Source organism: Oncorhynchus mykiss, chromosome 17 (genome assembly GCF_057628025.1).
Source record: "Oncorhynchus mykiss isolate SJ-2025 chromosome 17, ASM5762802v1, whole genome shotgun sequence".
Classification (NCBI taxonomy): domain Eukaryota; kingdom Metazoa; phylum Chordata; class Actinopteri; order Salmoniformes; family Salmonidae; genus Oncorhynchus; species Oncorhynchus mykiss.
The window spans coordinates 78,177,599-78,196,941 of record NC_143038.1 but is presented as its reverse complement, the minus strand read 5'-3'; the positions used below and the strand labels follow the sequence as shown (position 1 = coordinate 78,196,941).

The window sequence follows — 19,343 nt, the reverse complement described above, 5'->3', positions numbered from 1 at the left end:
AGAACAACAGATGTTTACCTTGTCAGCTCGGGGACTCGATCTTTCGGTTACTAGTCCAATGCTCTAACCACTAGGCTACCTGCCGCGCGATTCTGGGCAAAAATATATTCTGATGTGGCCCTCCATGGAAAATAATGACCAGGCGTGCTGCTCTAGAACAACGGTGCATATTTCTATACTATAGAACGTTTAACTTTATACTAGAACATTTAAGTCTAAGATTTTCAAGACTAATTTCAAGTCAAAGAACTGACAGGAAAACGTATTTTCTTCAATGTTTTAATAAGAAAGACAAACAAAAAAAAGGGGAAAAAGTGGAAAACAACAAACTCAACTACGGAGTTGTTTTATCAAAAGATTAAAGAAACTTATTAATGAGCATGTTGCTCACGGTCTTCAAAATATCTAGAAGATTAGTTAATGATTACTATTCCCAACAACGCTGTTCATGTAATCAGCCAGCCAATCAGCTGTGTTCTCTACCAACATGGCTACCTACCATGGTGAAACCAGGCCCAGATAGAAACTCACTGGTCAAACACGGCCACCTGGCTGTCATACCTGGGTACTACAGTCATGACAAGCCATTACAGAGTCATCAGAAAGACTCCACTAAGCGCCACTGAAATCCAGTCCAAGATGGAGGCAGGGTAGTCAACTCAGACACGGTTTGTTGTAACGTCTGAGGCTGCAGGACCCTGATGCTGTCCAGTGTCAGGTAAGGAGCTGTTTGGCTGTGGAGTCTTCGTCAATGGGGGTTTCCTCAGTGGTGAGGGATTTTGTTTGGGCTCTGTGGTAGTGTGTTGGTACAGAGGGGTCAGAGGTACAACAGAGGGGTCTCAGTCGGTGGTAGTACGTCTGTACCAAAAGCGGGCCCTGAAGTCATCACTACAGGTCATGAAGCCTGGGTTGGTGGGGGAGTGGACGATACAGCGGACGATGTTGTTGTGACCCAGGGACAGAAGGTTCTTCCTCTCTGCAGATCGGGAGTCCCAGCAGCATAGAGAGATGGTTCTCTCATCAGGCAGCAGAACATAGTCCTCTGTGTGGTTGAACACACCCTGGGTACGATGCATCTGACGACCACTCAGACCAGCACCTGACGGGAGGAAGACACACACACACGGATAAGTTATGGGCAAGAATGATTCCACATCAGAGTAACGTTGTCCTGACTCAAACAAAACACCACCCCAGACCTCCTCTCTCTTTGTCCTGACTCAACCCATCCCAGACCTCCTCTCTCTTTGTCCTGACTCAACCCATCCCAGACCTCCTCTCTCTTTGTCCTGACTCAACCCATCCCAGACCTCCTCTCTCTTTGTCCTGACTCAACCCATCCCAGACCTCCTCTCTCTTTGTCCTGACTCAACCCATCCCAGACCTCCTCTCTCTTTGTCCTGACTCAACCCATCCCAGACCTCCTCTCTCTTTGTCCTGACTCAACCCATCCCAGACCTCCTCTCTCTTTGTACTGACTCAACCCATCCCAGACCTCCTCCCTCTTTGTCCTGACTCAACCCATCCCAGACCTCCTCTCTCTTTGTACTGACTCAACCCATCCCAGACCTCCTCTCTCTTTGTCCTGACTCAACCCATCCCAGACCTCCTCTCACTTTGTCCTGACTCAACCCATCCCAGACCTCCTCTCTCTTTGTCCTGACCCAACCCATCCCAGACCTCCTCTCTCTTTGTCCTGACTCAACCCATCCCAGACCTCCTCTCTCTTTGTCCTGACCCAACCCATCCCAGACCTCCTCTCTCTTTGTCCTAACTCAACCAACACCACCCCAGATAAATAAATAATGAAACATGTTCAATTTGTTTTAAAAAATGCAAAAACAGTGTTGGAGAAGAAAGTAATATGTGCCATGTAAATGTGTGCCATGTAAAAAGCTAATGTTTCAGCTCCTTGATCAGAACATGAGAACATATGAAAGTTGGTGGTTCCTTTTAACATGAGACTTCAATATTCCCAGTTAAGAAGTTTTAGGTTGTAGTTAATATAGTATTTATAGGACTATTTCTCTCTATACCATTTGTATTTCATTAACCTTTGACTATTGGATGTTCTTATAGGCACTTTAGTATTGCCAGTGTAACAGTATAGCTTCCGTCCCCCTCCTTGCCCCTACCTGGGCTCGAACCAGGAACACATCGACAACAGCCACACTCGAAGCATCGTTACCCACCGCTCCCCTTTCAGCGCAAGGGGAATAACTACTCCAAATCTAAAAGGGAGTGACGTTTAAAACAGTATTAGCGCACACCCAGCTAACTAGCTAGCCATTTCACATTGGTTACACCAGCCATTAGGCTGATAGGCTTGAAGTCATAAACAGCGCTGTGCTTGTGAAGAGTTGCTGGTGAAAGTGCTGTTTGAATGAATGATTACGGGCCTGCTGCTGCTCAGTCAGACTGCTCTATCCAATCAGACTTAATTATAACATAATAACACACAGAAATACCAGCCTTTGGTCATTCATATGATCGAATCCGGAAACTATCATTTTGAAAACAAAACGTTTATTATTTCAGTGAAATACGGAACCGTTCGGTATTTTATCTAACGGGTGGCATCCCTAAGTCAATGTATGTCATAATTACGTAAAATTCTGGCAAATTAGTTCGCAATGAGCCAGGCAGCCCAAACTGTTGCATATACCCTGACTCTGCGTGCAATGAATGCAAGAGAAATGACCATTTCACCTGGTTGATATTGGCTGCTAAACTGGATCAGTAGTTATAACTAGTGATTATGATTGATTGTTTTTTATTAGATCAGTTTAATGCTAGCTAGCAATTTACCTTGGCTTCTACTACATTAGCGTAACAGGCAGGCTAGTCGTGGAGTGCAATGGTTAGAGCGTTGGACTAGTTAACTGTGCGGTTGCAGGACTGGAACCCCTGAGCTGACAAGGTAATAATCTGTTGTTCTGCCCCTGAACAAGGCAGTTAACCAACAGTTCCTAGACCAGTTAACCAACAGTTCCTAGGCAGTCATTGTTAAGGCTAGTGTCTGGGGGGGGGGGTTAAGGCTAGTGTCTGGGGGGGGGGTTAAGGCTAGTGTCTGGGGGGGGGTTAAGGCTAGTGTCTGGGGGGGGGGGGTTAAGGCTAGTGTCTGGGGGGGGGGGGGTTATGGCTAGTGTCTCGGGGGGGGGGGGGGGGGGGTTATGGCTAGTGTCTGGGGGGGGGGGGGGTTAAGGCTAGTGTCTGGGGGGGAGTTAAGGCTAGTGTCTGGGGGGAAGTTAAGGCTAGTGTCTGGGGGGAAGTTAAGGCTAGTGTCTGGGGGGAAGTTAAGGCTAGTGTCTGGGGGGAAGTTAAGGCTAGTGTCTGGGGGGAAGTTAAGGCTAGTGTCTGGGGGGAAGTTAAGGCTAGTGTCTGGGGGGAAGTTAAGGCTAGTGTCTGGGGGGAAGTTAAGGCTAGTGTCTGGGGGGAAGTTAAGGCTAGTGTCTGGGGGGAAGTTAAGGCTAGTGTCTGGGGGGAAGTTAAGGCTAGTGTCTGGGGGGAAGTTAAGGCTAGTGTCTGGGGGGAAGTTAAGGCTAGTGTCTGGGGGGAAGTTAAGGCTAGTGTCTGGGGGGAAGTTAAGGCTAGTGTCTGGGGGGAAGTTAAGGCTAGTGTCTGGGGGGAAGTTAAGGCTAGTGTCTGGGGGGGGAGTTAAGGCTAGTGTCTGGGGGGAAGTTAAGGCTAGTGTCTGGGGGGAAGTTAAGGCTAGTGTCTGGGGGGAAGTTAAGGCTAGTGTCTGGGGGGAAGTTAAGGCTAGTGTCTGGGGGGGGAGTTAAGGCTAGTGTCTGGGGGGGGGGAGGGTTATGGCTAGTGTCTGGGGGGAAGTTAAGGCTAGTGTCTGGGGGGAAGTTAAGGCTAGTGTCTGGGGGGGGGGAGTTAAGGCTAGTGTCTGGGGGGGGGTTAAGGCTAGTGTCTGGGGGGGGGGGGGGTTATGGCTAGTGTCTGGGGGGGGAAGTTAAGGCTAGTGTCTGGGGGGGGAAGTTAAGGCTAGTGTCTGGGGGGGGGAGTTAAGGCTAGTGTCTGGGGGGGGGTTAAGGCTAGTGTCTGGGGGGGGGGGGGGGGTTATGGCTAGTGTCTGGGGGGGGAAGTTATGGCTAGTGTCTGGGGGGGGAAGTTAAGGCTAGTGTCTGGGGGGGGAGTTAAGGCTAGTGTCTGGGGGGAAGTTAAGGCTAGTGTCTGGGGGGAAGTTAAGGCTAGTGTCTGGGGGGAAGTTAAGGCTAGTGTCTGGGGGGGGAGTTAAGGCTAGTGTCTGGGGGGGGGTTAAGGCTAGTGTCTGGGGGGGGTTATGGCTAGTGTCTCGGGGGGGGGGGGGGGGGGGGGGGGGGGGGGTTATGGCTAGTGTCTGGGGGGAAGTTAAGGCTAGTGTCTGGGGGGAAGTTAAGGCTAGTGTCTGGGGGGAAGTTAAGGCTAGTGTCTGGGGGGAAGTTAAGGCTAGTGTCTGGGGGGGAAGTTAAGGCTAGTGTCTGGGGGGGAAGTTAAGGCTAGTGTCTGGGGGGGAAGTTAAGGCTAGTGTCTGGGGGGGAAGTTAAGGCTAGTGTCTGGGGGGGAAGTTAAGGCTAGTGTCTGGGGGGGAAGTTAAGGCTAGTGTCTGGGGGGAAGTTAAGGCTAGTGTCTGGGGGGAAGTTAAGGCTAGTGTCTGGGGGGAAGTTAAGGCTAGTGTCTGGGGGGGGAGTTAAGGCTAGTGTCTGGGGGGGGAGTTAAGGCTAGTGTCTGGGGGGGGAGTTAAGGCTAGTGTCTGGGGGGGGAGTTAAGGCTAGTGTCTGGGGGGGGAGTTAAGGCTAGGGTCTGGGGGGGGAGTTAAGGCTAGTGTCTGGGGGGGGAGTTAAGGCTAGTGTCTGGGGGGGGAGTTAAGGCTAGTGTCTGGGGGGGAGTTAAGGCTAGTGTCTGGGGGGGGAGTTAAGGCTAGTGTCTGGGGGGGGAGTTAAGGCTAGTGTCTGGGGGGGGAGTTAAGGCTAGTGTCTGGGGGGGGAGTTAAGGCTAGTGTCTGGGGGGGGAGTTAAGGCTAGTGTCTGGGGGGGGAGTTAAGGCTAGTGTCTGGGGGGGGAGTTAAGGCTAGTGTCTGGGGGGGGAGTTAAGGCTAGTGTCTGGGGGGGAAGTTAAGGCTAGTGTCTGGGGGGCAAGTTAAGGCTAGTGTCTGGGGGGCAAGTTAAGGCTAGTGTCTGGGGGGAAGTTAAGGCTAGTGTCTGGGGGGAAGTTAAGGCTAGTGTCTGGGGGGAAGTTAAGGCTAGTGTCTGGGGGGGGGAGTTAAGGCTAGTGTCTGGGGGGGGGAGTTAAGGCTAGTGTCTGGGGGGGGGGTTAAGGCTAGTGTCTGGGGGGGGTTAAGGCTAGTGTCTGGGGGGGGGGTTAAGGCTAGTGTCTGGGGGGGGGGGGGGAGTTAAGGCTAGTGTCTGGGGGGGGGGGGGGGGTTAAGGCTAGTGTCTGGGGGGGGGGGAGTTAAGGCCAGTGTCTGGGGGGGAGTTAAGGCTAGTGTCTGGGGGGGGAGTTAAGGCTAGTGTCTGGGGGGGAGTTAAGGCTAGTGTCTGGGGGGGTTAAGGCTAGTGTCTGGGGGGGGGGGGGGGGTTAAGGCTAGTGTCTGGGGGGGGGTTAAGGCTAGTGTCTGGGGGGGGGGGGGGGTTAAGGCTAGTGTCTGGGGGGGCGGGTTAAGGCTAGTGTCTGGGGGGGCGGGTTAAGGCTAGTGTCTGGGGGGGCGGGTTAAGGCTAGTGTCTGGGGGGGCGGGTTAAGGCTAGTGTCTGGGGGGGCGGGTTAAGGCTAGTGTCTGGGGGGGCGGGTTAAGGCTAGTGTCTGGGGGGGCGGGTTAAGGCTAGTGTCTGGGGGGGCGGGTTAAGGCTAGTGTCTGGGGGGGGGGGGGGGTTCGGGTAAGAGGTTACCTGTGTATTTGACCAAGGGGCGCCCGGTGGAGATCTCCCACAGTTTGGCGACAGAGTCTTTCCCGGTGGAGAGGACGTACTTGGAGTTCTTCGAGAAGACAGCGGAGCAGACCTCCGCCCCATCATGGGCCTTATCAAACGTCATCACACAGCGGTTAGACACACCGTCCCACAGCTTGATACTGCCGTCCTTACTGCACGTCACATAGCTGGAGACACAGAATGAGCAGAGGGTTAAGGTCATGGGTCAGGGACCTAAGGGCTGTGGCAGTTATATTCTGTCAGGGTTAAGGTCATGTGTTGGGGACCTAAGGGCTGTGGCAGTTATATTCTGTCAGGGTTAAGGTCATGTGTTGGGGACCTAAGGGCTGTGGCAGTTATATTCTGTCAGGGTTAAGGTCATGTGTTGGGGACCTAAGGGCTGTGGCAGTTATATTCTGTCAGGGTTAAGGTCATGTGTTGGGGACCTAAGGGCTGTGGCAGTTATATTCTGTCAGGGTTAAGGTCATGTGTTGGGGACCTAAGGGCTGTGGCAGTTATATTCTGTCAGCTGGTTATTGTCAAGCAGAAGACTGCCGGTCTCACGGTAATCGTTAATGAACATAAACATGTTGATCATCTCCAGGCCTCCATTCAAGCTGATGATGCACCTTTGGAATATCTACATTTTGAAGTCTAATAAATCATCTGATTAAACACCATCACAATAAACTCATTTATTGATTTTAGGCAGGTCTAAAGAAACACTATATGAAGAAAATGTATTTCAGAAGAACAGTATATGAGTTGGCCTGCTATGTTATCTGGCTATAGACTTGTTCATTTATCAGACTAGATACTGTATGTTATCTGGCTATAGACTGTAGGCTTGTTCATTTATCAGACTAGATACTGTATGTTATCTGGCTATAGACTTGTTCATTTATCAGACTAGATACTGCATGTTATCTGGCTATAGGCTGTAGGCTTGTTCATTTATCAGACTAGATACTGTATGTTATCTGGCTATAGACTTGTTCATTTATCAGACTAGATACTGTATGTTATCTGGGTGTGCTCCATGTCATAGGCTGTAGACTTGTTCATTTAGCAGACAAGATATGCTTATAAGTCATTGCCATTATTTTATAGAATGAGAAAATTAAACTTAGGTGAATAAAATAGAAAGGATATTTTTCCTCATTCCTGGGGCGAGTGCTCATATGAAGTGGCTACGTTGAGCGTAAAAGTGATGATTTGAAACTGGTCCTAAATGCTAGATTTAGACTTACATGGTAACTTTAGTTGTGAATAATACAAACCTTAGAATGTCTTAGAAATCAAAAGATACACTACATGACCACAAGTATGTGGACTAGAGGTCGACTGATTAAGATTTTTCAACGCCGATACCGATTAAATCGGCCGATTTTATTTATTTATTTGTAATAATAACAATACTGAATGAACACTTATTTTAACTTAATATAATACATCAATAAAATCAATTTAGCCTCAAATAAATAATGAAACATGTTCAATTTGGTTTAAATAATGCAAAAACAAAGTGTTGGAGAAGTAAAAGTGCAATATGTTCCATGTAAAATATGTGCCAAGTGAGAAAGCTAACGTTTCAGTTCCTTGCTCAAGAACATATGAAAGCTGGTGGTTCCTTTTAACATGAGTCTTCAATATTACCAGTTAAAAAGTTTTAGGTTGTAGTTATCATAGGAATTATAGGACTATTTCTCTCTATACCATTTGTATTTCATTAACCTTTGACTATTGAATGTTCTTATAGGCACTTTAGTATTGCCAGTGTAACAGTATAGCTTCCGTCCCCCTCCTCGCTCCTCCCTGGGCTCGAACCAGCAACAACGACAATTAGCGCGCGCTAACTTGCTAGCCATTTCACTTCGGTCACACGAGCCTCATCTCGGGAGATGATAGGTTTGAAGTCAAACAGCGCAGTTAAGAAAACTTTAAGCTTGTCTCTCAATTAAAATACTTGTCAATACTTTGCCCCTTGATAACCAGCGCACTTCTGTATGTTGTAAAAGCATTACATGGTGGCTGCCCATATCATTGCATAGTGCAGAAAATACACGATGGTTCAGGGGCCTTGCTTTAACAAAGTTAACCATTTTCACTGTAGTGTCCAAAACGTCTTTCAAGCTGTCAGGCATTTCCTTGGCAGCAAGAGCCTCTCGGTGGATGCTGCAGTGACCCAAGAGCCTCCCGGTGGATGCTGCAGTGACCCAAGAGCCTCCCGGTGGATGCTGCAGTGACCCAAGAGCCTCCCGGTGGATGCTGCAGTGACCCAAGAGCCTCCCGGTGGATGCTGCAGTGACCCAAGAGCCTCCCGGTGGATGCTGCAGTGACCCAAGAGCCTCCCGGTGGATGTTGCAGTGACCCAAGAGCCTCCCGGTGGATGCTGCAGTGACCCAAGAGCCTCCCGGTGGATGCTGCAGTGACCCAAGAGCCTCCCGGTGGATGCTGCAGTGACCCAAGAGCCTCTCGGTGGATGCTGCAGTGTACCCAAGAGCTTCTCGTGGATGCTGCAGTGTACCCAAGAGCCTCTCGGTGGATGCTGTAGTGGACCCAAGAGCCTCTGGGTGGATGCTGTAGTCTACCCAAGTGGGGTCGGGAGCAACTGCTTGCACGTGCGTTACCACTCCACTATATCTCACTGTCATGGCTTTTGCACCATCAGTACAGATACCAACACATCTTGACCACCAAAGTCCATTTGATGTCACAAAGCTGTCCAATACTTTTTTTAAATATCCTCGCTTGTTGTCCTGGTTTGAATAATTTTTGCACGCCCAATTTTTCCATTTTTGATTTGTTAAAAAAAGTTTGAAATATCCAATAAATGTCATTCCACTTCATGATTGTGTCCCACTTGTTGTTGATTCTTCACAAAAAAATACAGTTTTATATCTTTATGTTTGAAGCCTGAAATGTGGCAAAAGGTCCGAATACTTTCGCAAGGCACTGTATATATATATATATATAAAAAGTGAATCACATTTTATTTGGCGTACCCACAACAGCATTGCACCCAGTTTGGGAATACCTGATCTAGAGGGTTAGAGGTCAGGGGTTACCTGTTAGCATTAGGGTTGTAGTTGACTCCACTGATGGTGTCAGTATGCTGGTCTAGAGGGTTAGAGGTCAGGGGTTACCTGTTAGCATTAGGGTTGTAGTTGACTCCACTGATGGTGTCAGTATGCTGGTCTAGAGGGTTAGAGGTCAGGGGTTACCTGTTAGCATTAGGGTTGTAGTTGACTCCACTGATGGTGTCAGTATGCTGGTCTAGAGGGTTAGAGGTCAGGGGTTACCTGTTAGCATTAGGGTTGTAGTTGACTCCACTGATGGTGTCAGTATGCTGGTCTAGAGGGTTGCAGGAGACGAAGCATTGGAAGGTGTTAACGTCGTAGAGGCGGAGGGTCGGGTGCTGTGTCCCCACCAAAAGGAAGTCACCTGACGGGTGGAAGGAGATGGCACGCAGCATCTCTGCTTCCTGTGGGGAGCAGACACAGAGACACACTACTGTTAGTATATCTAATCCAGGGTTGCTAACTGCTGGGCTCAAAAAGGTGACAATTACATTATTTTCAGAGCAGAGTTGTCACAACACCAACATTTTACTAACTATGTGATAAAAAGCCAATTCTCACCAAGTAGTAATATGATATCACAGGTTTGCCCCGCCAGGTCAGCACGCCTGTTCCCGTTTTCTACAGGTTCTGCCCAAACCCCTGATATCTCTACTCAACACAATACATCAAATGTAACTTCCTGTTTTCTACAGGTTCTGCCCAAACCCCTGATATCTCTACTCAACACAACACATCAAATGTAACTTCCTGTTTTCTATAGGTTCTGCCCAAACCCCTGATATCTCTACTCAACACAATACATCAAATGTAACTTCCTGTTTTCTATAGGTTCTGCCCAAACCCCTGATATCTCTACTCAACACAACACATCAAATGTAACTTCCTGTTTTCTACAGGTTCTGCCCAAACCCCTGATATCTCTACTCAACACAACACATCAAATGTAACTTCCTGTTTTCTACAGGTTCTGCCCAAACCCCTGATATCTCTACTCAACACAACACATCAAATGTAACTTCCTGTTTTCTACAGGTTCTGCCCAAACCCCTGATATCTCTACTCAACACAATACATCAAATGTAACTTCCTGTTTTCTACAGGTTCTGCCCAAACCCCTGATATCTCTACTCAACACAACACATCAAATGTAACTTCCTGTTTTCTACAGGTTCTGCCCAAACCCCTGATATCTCTACTCAACACAACACATCAAATGTAACTTCCTGTTTTCTACAGGTTCTGCCCAAACCCCTGATATCTCTACTCAACACAACACATCAAATGTAACTTCCTGTTTTCTATAGGTTCTGCCCAAACCCCTGATATCTCTACTCAACACAACACATCAAATGTAACTTCCTGTTTTCTATAGGTTCTGCCCAAACCCCTGATATCTCTACTCAACACAACACATCAAATGTAACTTCCTGTTTTCTACAGGTTCTGCACACCCCCCCCAGCTCCCCATCGACATCTACACCCCCCAGCTCCCATCACTGTCTACACAAACAGACAATCTGAGAGGAGAACGTTGTTACCCGTACCCGTCTAAAGGCCCCCACCTCTGTTGCTACCCGTCTAAAGGCCCCCACCTCTGTTGCTACCCGTCTAAAGGCCCCCACCTCTGTTGCTACCCGTCTAAAGGCCCCCACCTCTGTTGCTACCCGTCTAAAGGCCCCCACCTCTGTTGTTACCTGTACATGTTTGAAGGCTCTCTTGGCAGAGGGCTTGGAGTAGTCAAACAGTTTGAGGGTGTAGTCACGTGACCCAGACGCCAGGATCTGTTCCGTGGGGTGGAATGCCAGACACGTGACCTCATCCACGTGGTCGTACAGTGTTCTGATCACAGGGTGGTTCTCCATGTTCTGCTGGGCTGTCTCATTCATCATCACCTAGAACACACAGGAACATTAATGTTCTGATCACCTAGGTCTTATTACAGCACACCGTTCTTAGTAGACAAATACAGGTAGGTCTCTATCATAGTGTTGCATGGTATACCAAAACCTCTGTACCCTCCCGTGATACAAAAAAACAAAAGTTTTGGTGCCAGAATTTGTTACATTCGGTCTGTCAAATGTCTTGAGAGGCTCAAGTCTGTCTATCAGAGTAGCCCCTTCATTCATCACCATCTGTCTGGCTGCATTATCTCCCCACTCATGTTGCACACAAGTTAACCTACTTGAATAATGTAACACGGCAGGTAAAGATGTTCAAACTGTTCGCAAAACAATGTCCATACAGGCTACAACACTTTACAATTCAAGACCATACCACTATCTCCCAGATTTAAATGTAGGCTAACTTTCCTTGCTAGTTGACAGCTGAATTCACCACCCTAGTACACCGTTTGTGATATGAAACCATAAGGCAATATATGCTGATTTCATTATATGTTCTCAGATTTACCATTCAAATAAATTATTACCATTCTTGTTTTGTGGTTAGATTGGTAAAAACAAAATCAAATTGATTGTATAATTGATTCAACTAATGCATACATGGCTGTCTAAAATGTTTTTCATACAAATGTAATGATATTGAAGTCAAAAGATGGCCACTGATTGATCAGAGCAGTAGCTGAGTTTCTGTCTGGATCAAGTGCCATTCTGTGACTTTGGCTAATAGGCCTTTATTTGTGGCATCGCGTATTGTGATACTCAACCTGGCATCGCGTATTGTGATACTCAACCTGGCATCGCGTATTGTGATACTCAACCTACTCAACCTGGCATCGCGTATTGTGATACTCAACCTACTCAACCTGGCATCGCGTATTGTGATACTCAACCTGGTATCGCGACAACACTACCCTCTCGGTTTCATCCTCGATCACTTCTGTTTAGTTACTAGTGAATACAACCAAGGCTCTGGTCAAAAGTAATGCACTACACAGGGAATAAGCTACAATGTCAGCCCTCTGTCTCACCTCTATGGGCATGGCACTCTTGGCCAGCATACGTTCTGTGTCCAGGACTTTGATGGAGGCGTCTGCAGAGCCCGTAGCAATGAGCTGCCCGTCCCGGCTGTAGGTGGCCACACGACAGGGACCCTTATGAGACGTCACGTAACAAGTCTCGTACTCAGACGCCTCGGGGGACATGGACTGGACGTCAGCGTCAAACTCCAGGTCGATGCCAACGCCTGGTGCCACTGTGTCAGACCGCCCGATGGCATACTGCACCGCACTGTCATCATTCTCCATGCCTGGAGAGAGGAGGTTGGATGGAGAGATACAGTTTTACAACCGATCAAACTGCAGACATTGAGCTATCTTGTGCACCACAGTCATCATTCTCCTTGCCTGGGGGTGAATGGAGCAATACAGTTGATTAAAACAGTGACAACACTACAGACATTTAGCCAGCAAACTACACTGTCGCCATTCGCTATGTCTTGGGAGGACGGGATGGATGAAACAGTGGAGCAGTATAGTTCCAAAACAACCACACTGCAGACATGTAGTTAGTATTCTCCTACGAGCTAGTCCACTACCCACTCACCTATCTTGGCCAGCTGCATGAGGTTCTCAGAGGGCGACACGACGCTCTGTGGCTTCACCTCCGTGATGAGGTTGTTGGCGATGTTGGTGTAACCGTCATACAGCAACTGGCTGATGATCAGCCGGTACAGGTGCTGTCGGTCCCGCAGCGTCGGTTTGGGACGGTACATCTCCGCTCAGGCTTCTTCAACGAACTTGGCTGAAATCGATCAAAACATGGTCATCATTATTTACTACAAATCAAAAACTATTTTATTATGGACTTTTAACTTCTATAACTTCAACTAGCTAGTAAAGAAAGCTAAACTATCATGCGAATAGTATGGAAGCCCACTGGCTGGTTAAGTAACTAACGTTAGCATACCAACGGGACCTACAATGCAAGATAGCTGCTGTAGCTAGCTACGACAAAACCATTCGTAACATTCACATTACAAACATAAATCGTAGACCGTACAAACTGTTAACAAGCACCTTATGTTTGCAATAATAACCAACCGAGTTTAGGGAAGTAAAATCAAATAACGTTAAATGAAAATGCATTGATTGAACTTATCTACTGCTAGCTAGCTAGCCCAACATTGTGCAAGCAACGACTGCACCAAACGGGTTAAAAACTTGGTTTAATTGGTTGCGATCATGTATAACACAACAAGAATATCAAGAAAATGTATCAAACTTAAAGAAACGTTAGCTACATACATAAAACCTTTCAAATGTTGCAAAAATACCTTTGCCTTGGTTCAAGGGACGCTTGGGGTTACAAAGCATGCGCTGCGTAACTGCGTCACTTGCATCACGTATCACATCTTTGCGTCGGTACGTAACGGGGCGTGGGTTTTGACCATAGAATTGACAATGAATAGAACGCACTTAGAAGCTCTTACCTTGGCTGGTAAACAAACGGGTACACTCAAAATGGCTGCCTGGTAATGTGTCGCAATCATTTCCATGGTATGGTTTGGAATGTTCTCTCAACTGATGTTGGATTTACCTGGTAATGTAGAATGTTCATTCAAAGGATGCTAACTGATGGCTCATGCAATGACATTTTTGCTTTATTTAATATCAATTGTGTTAACTCAACAAATCACACAGCACAGATTGAAGAGTGCATTTCCTGCTTTTACTTTCTGGCATGGGTACACTCAAAATGGCTGCCAGTCCACCCATTATGCCATCACTGACTTGAATGGAGATGGCCTTTGTATTCATTCTTATTTCTGTTTTTGCTGTGCTCCAAACAACTGGCAAAAAAACAAAAAAACATCAGCCATTCATCAGCCATCTCCAACTGGGAAAAATAGTTTTGAACTGTCATCCAACTTGGAGTTCCAAGTCAGAAACTCTGGCATCTTTCTAGCGCACCGACTTTCCACCTGAAGTTCACTGACGTCATGATTTGACCTCAGGTTTCTTTCAGAGTTCCCAGTTGTCTTGAAAGCACCATTTGTTCCCGAGCTTCCCCAGGTAACACGAATGTCTGGCCCACATTTGGCCTGATTCCGGCATGCCAGATCTAAATCTGCTGGCCTGGGTCTGGCAGCCGGATCCGGCCCGAGTCCGAAATGAATGACGGTACAGACTAGGCCCGATCTGGCAGCCTGAACGGAGACAGAATTGGCCCAGCAATGGCCTAAATTCACTCGATTCTACCACTAAAAAAATATTTATATTAAATGTAAGTAGTAATATTTATATTAAATGTAAGTAGTAATATTTATATTAAATGTAAGTAGTAATATTTATATTAAATGTAAGTAGTAATATTTATATTAAATGTAAGTAGTAATATTTATATTAAATGCAAGTAGTAATATTTATATTACATGCAAGAAGTAATATTTTATTAAATGTAAGTAGTAATATTTATATTAAATGTAAGTAGTAATATTTATATTAAATGTAAGTAGTAATATTTATATTACATGCAAGAAGTAATATTTTATTAAATGTAAGTAGTAATATTTTATTAAATGTAAGTAGTAATATTTATATTACATGTAAGAAGTAATATTTATATTACATGTAAGAAGTAATATTTATATTACATGTAAGAAGTAATATTTATATTACATGCAAGAAGTAATATTTTATTACATGTAAGTAGTAATATTTATATTAAATGTAAGTAGTAATATTTATATTACATGCAAGTAGTAATATTTTATTAAATGTAAGTAGTAATATTTATATTACATGCAAGAAGTCATATTTTATTAAATATAGGTAGTAATATTGCAGCTATCAACTGAACTATGAATGAACATAAACATAAAAAAGAAATTCTTATTTTAAAACTTTTACTTAAATAGATGGAATTGACTTTGTGTGGGTGTCATCCCTCCACAGGCAACATCTGTGTACAGTAGCATGGATGTATCCAAATAAATGTCACTAGAAAACAGCTCAATCAAATGCAACTGCAGCTACTTAGAATAAAATCAATATGCAGAGTTGACACGACTATGTTAGCCATAGTTGACTAGATATCTAGCAAGGGATCAGAACATTGCCAGCCTGCCTAGCAATCAAATAAATAGAATGAACAACAAGTCCACTTCTCTAGCAACTTAACCGATACAACTAACAACGAGGTATAGTGGAATTATGAAATAGTATACACATTTACTGGTAAAAATGTGTGATTGTTTTCTTTGGAAAAGGTGGTATAAGTTGGATAAACCCCTCCGTTCTGTACATTATCTTGAACTAATAAACACGGCACCAAGTACAAAGTCGTCCATTATTTCCAGATAATGTACAAAGCGTCAAGAGTTTATCTCTTACATGTATGTGTGTATGTAAATGCATCTACAGTTGAAGTCAGAAGTTTACATACACTTAGGTTGGAGTCATTAAATCTCGTTTTTCAACCACTCCACATATTTCTTGTTAATAACAAACTATAGTTTTGGCAAGTCGGTTTGGACATCTACTTTGTGCATGACACAAGTAATATTTCCCCAAAATGTTTACAGACAGATTATTTAATTTATAATTCACTGTATCACAATTCCAGTGGGTCAGAAGTTTACGTACACTAAGTTGACTGTGCCTTTAAACAGCTTGGAAAATTCCATAAAATTATGTCAGAGGCACTGAGTTTGAAGGTAGGCCTTGAAAAACATTCACAGGTACACCTCCAATTGACTCAAATTATGTCAATTAGCCTATCAGATGCTTCTAAAGCCATGACATAATTTTATGGAATTTTCCAAGATGTTTAAAGGCACAGTCAACTCATGGGAAAATCAAAAGACCTCAGAAAAAATTGTAGACCTCCACAAGTCTGGTTCATCCTTGGGAGCATTTTCCAAACGCCTGAAGGAACCATGTTCATCTGTACAAACAATAGTACGCAAGTATAAACACCATGGGACCACGCAGCCATCATACCGCTCAGGAAGGAGACGTGTTCTGTCTCCTAGAGATTAACGTACTTTGGTGCGGAAAGTGCAAATCAATCACAGAACAGCAGCAAAGGAACTTGTGAAGATGCTGAAGGAAACCGGTACAAAAGTATCTAAATCCACAGTAAAACGAGTCCTATATCGACATAACCTGAAAGGCTGCTCAGCAAGGAAGAAGCCACTGCTCCAAAACCGCCATATAAAAGCCAGACTACGGTTTGCAACTGCACATGGGGACAAAGATAGTACTTTTTGGAGAAATGTCCTCTGGTCTGATGAAACAAAAATAGAACTGTTTGGCCATATTGACCATTGTTATTTATGTTTGGAGGAAAAAGGGGGAGGCTTGCAAGCCAAAGAACACCATCCCAATCGTGAAGCACGGGGGTGGCAGCATCATGTTGTGGGGGTGCTTTTTTAACCGATGTGAAATGGCTAGCTAGTTAGCGGTGGTGCGCGCTAATAGCTTTTCAATCGGTGACGTCACTTGCTCTGAGACCTTGAAGTAGTTGTTCCCCTTGCTCTGCAAGGGCTGCGGCTTTTGTGGAGTGATGGGTAGCGATACTTCGTGGGTGTCAGTTGTTGATGTGTGCAGAGGGTCTCATCTCAAGACATCAGATGTCTCATCTCAAGACATCAGTCAGGAAGTTAAAGCTTGGTCGCAAATGGGTCTTCCAAGTGGACAATGACCCCAAGCATACTTCCAAAGTTGTGGCAACATTTCTTAAAGACAACAATGTCAAGGTATTGGAGTGGCCATCACAAAGCCCTGGCCTCAATCCTATAGAACATTTGTGGGCAGAACTGAAAAAGCGTGTGAGAGCAAGGAGGCCTACAAACCTGACTCAGTTACACCAGCTCTGTCAGGAGGAATGGGCCAAAATTCATTCCTGGTTGTGCAGACCGCACCACCCTCTGGAGAGCACTGCGGTTGTGGGTGGTGCAGTTGCCGTACTAGGTGGGGATACAGCGCGAAAGGATGCTCTAGATTATGCATCTGTAAAAGTTAGTGGGGATTTTAGGAGCCAAGCAAAATGTATTCAGCCTCCTGAGGTTAAATACTCTTGCGCTTTCTTAACCACACTGTCTGTGTGAGTGGACCATTTCAGTTTGTCTGTGATATGTACGCAGAGGAACTTGTGGGACCCCAGTGTTGAGGATCAGCGGAGTGGAGATGCTGTTTCCTACCTTCACCACCTGGGGGCGGCCCGTCAGCAATTCCAAGATCCAGTTGCCCAAGGTGGGGTCGAGACCCAGGGACTCAAGCTTAATGATGAGTTTGGAGGGTACTATGGTGTTGAATGCTGAGCTGTAGTCAATGAACAGCATTCTTTCATAGGTATTCCTTTTGTCCAGATGGGTTAGGGCAGTGTGATTGCGATTGCATTGTCTGTGGACCTATTGGGGTGGTAAGCAAATTGGAGTGGGTTTAGGGTCTCTAGTCTCTCAAAGCACTTCATGATGACAGAAGTGAGTGCTACGTGGCCGTAGTCAATTAGTTAAGTTACCTTTGCCTTCTTGGGAACAGGAACAATGGTGGACATGTTGAAGCAAGTGGGGACAGCAGACTGGGATAGGGATTGATTGAATATGTTCGTAAACACACCAGCCAGCTGGTCTGTGTATGCTCTGAGGACGCGGCTGGGGATGCTGTCTGGGCCAGCAGCCTTGAGACGGTTAACACGTTTAAATGTTTTACTCACATCTGCCACGAAGAAGGACAGACCACAGTCTTTGTTAGCGGGCCATGTCAGTGGCACTGTATTGTCCTCAAAGCGCAGAAAGAAGTTGTTACATTTGTCTGGGAGCAAGACGACGATGTCCGCGACGGGGCTGGTTTTCTTTTTGTAATCCGTGATTGCCTGTATCCCCTGCCACATACGTCTTGTGTCTGAGCTGTTGAATTGCGACTCCACTTTGTCTCTGTACATGACGTTTTCCCTGTTTGATTGACTTACGGAAGGAATAACTACACTGTTTGTATTCGGTCATGTTTCCAGTTGCCTTGCCATGATTAAATGCGGTGGTACGTGCTTTCAGTTTCAATCCATGGTTTCTGGTTAGGGAAGGTTTTAATAGTCACAGTGGGTATAACATCTCCTATACACTTCCTTGTAAACTTTCTCCCCGAGACAGCGTATACGTCAATGTAATTCTCTGAGGCTACCCGGAACATATCCCAGTCCACGTGATCAAAACAATCTTGAAGCGTGGAATCCGATTGGTCAGACCAGCGTTGGATAGACCTAAGCACAGGCGCTTCCTGTTTTTGTTTTTGCCTGTAGGAGGGGAGCAACAAGATGGAGTCATAGTTGGAGTTGCCAAAAGGAAGGCGGGGGAGGGCCTTGTATGTATTGCGGAAGTTAGAGTAGCAATGGTCGAGTGTGTTACTCGCTCGTGTACTGCAATCAGTATGCTGATAGAATTTAGGTAACCTTATTCTCAAATGAGCTTAGTTAAAATCTCTAAAATCAGCTACAATAAATGCAGCCTCAGGATATATTGTTTCCAGTTTGCATAAAGTCCTGTGAAGTTCCTTGATGGCCGTCTTAGTATCCGCTTGCAGGGGGATATACACAGCTGTGACGACAACCAAGGAGAGGTCTCTTGGGAGATAATACGGTCGGCATTTGATTGTGAGGAATTCTAGGTCAGGTGAACAAAAGGACTTGAGTTCTTATATGTTTTTACAATTACACCATGAGTCATTAATCATGAAACATACACCCCTATCCTTCATCTTACCAGAGAGATGTTTATTCCTGTCGGCACGATGCACTGAAAATCCCGTTGTCTGTACTGACTCCGACAGCATGTCCCCAGCTAGCCATGTTTCCGTGAAACAGAGTATGTTACAATCCTGGATATCTCTTTGGAAAGAGACAGGAAATAGTAGCCTATTGTTGACTTGGTGATATGAGGTCTCAATCTTCAATTAAACTTTGTCTATGTTCGGGTTCGGCAAAAATGTGGCATGCAACCTTCGGTTATGACACAGAAAAAACTTTGGCAAAGTTACAGCTTCGGCGATACAATTCATAACCTACCTGTGTGCTTCCAACACACTCTCAAACACATAGATCCCCTGAACGCAGCTCACTCTCCAGCCCACTTTCCAGCTCACACTCTCAAACACATAGATCCCAATCACCTGAATTCTAAGCACCTGTTCACACACCTGTATGTCATTATCACACACTATTTAGTTCAGTTCTTTGCATTCCATCACTGTGAGGTAGTGTTTGTTTTGTGACACACGTCTATTCAGAGCGCTGGTTTGCATGTAATTTGATCCTCCCGTGTATAATAGTTTTTGCTTGCCTAACTAATGATGCCTATTCCCTATTCCCTGCCTGTATTTTAGCCTATCGGTGTTATTATAGTGGTTAATAGTCACATGTACAGGGATGCAGGTGTTATTACAGTGTTTAATAGTCACATGTACAGGGT

General features: G+C 45.6%; 1 protein-coding gene across 2 annotated transcripts; it reads right to left on the bottom strand.

The window, feature by feature from the left end:
- Positions 1 to 265: 265 nt before the first annotated feature.
- On the bottom strand, positions 266 to 13,391 carry LOC110494845 (cleavage stimulation factor subunit 1). Of its 2 annotated transcripts, none has more exons than XM_036951006.2 (7): positions 13,212 to 13,391; positions 12,482 to 12,679; positions 11,908 to 12,185; positions 10,673 to 10,870; positions 9,198 to 9,379; positions 5,875 to 6,083; positions 266 to 1,099 (listed from the first exon to the last, which is right to left on the bottom strand). In XM_036951006.2, exons 2-7 carry the CDS (start codon positions 12,648 to 12,650, stop codon positions 840 to 842), a joined length of 1,296 nt encoding a protein of 431 aa, XP_036806901.1. In that variant the 5' UTR covers positions 12,651 to 12,679; positions 13,212 to 13,391; the 3' UTR covers positions 266 to 839. The 2 variants fall into 2 exon arrangements, with proteins under 2 accessions (XP_036806901.1, XP_036806902.1); XM_036951007.2 differs by having other exon boundaries at positions 13,183 to 13,282.
- Positions 13,392 to 19,343: the final 5,952 nt, after the last annotated feature.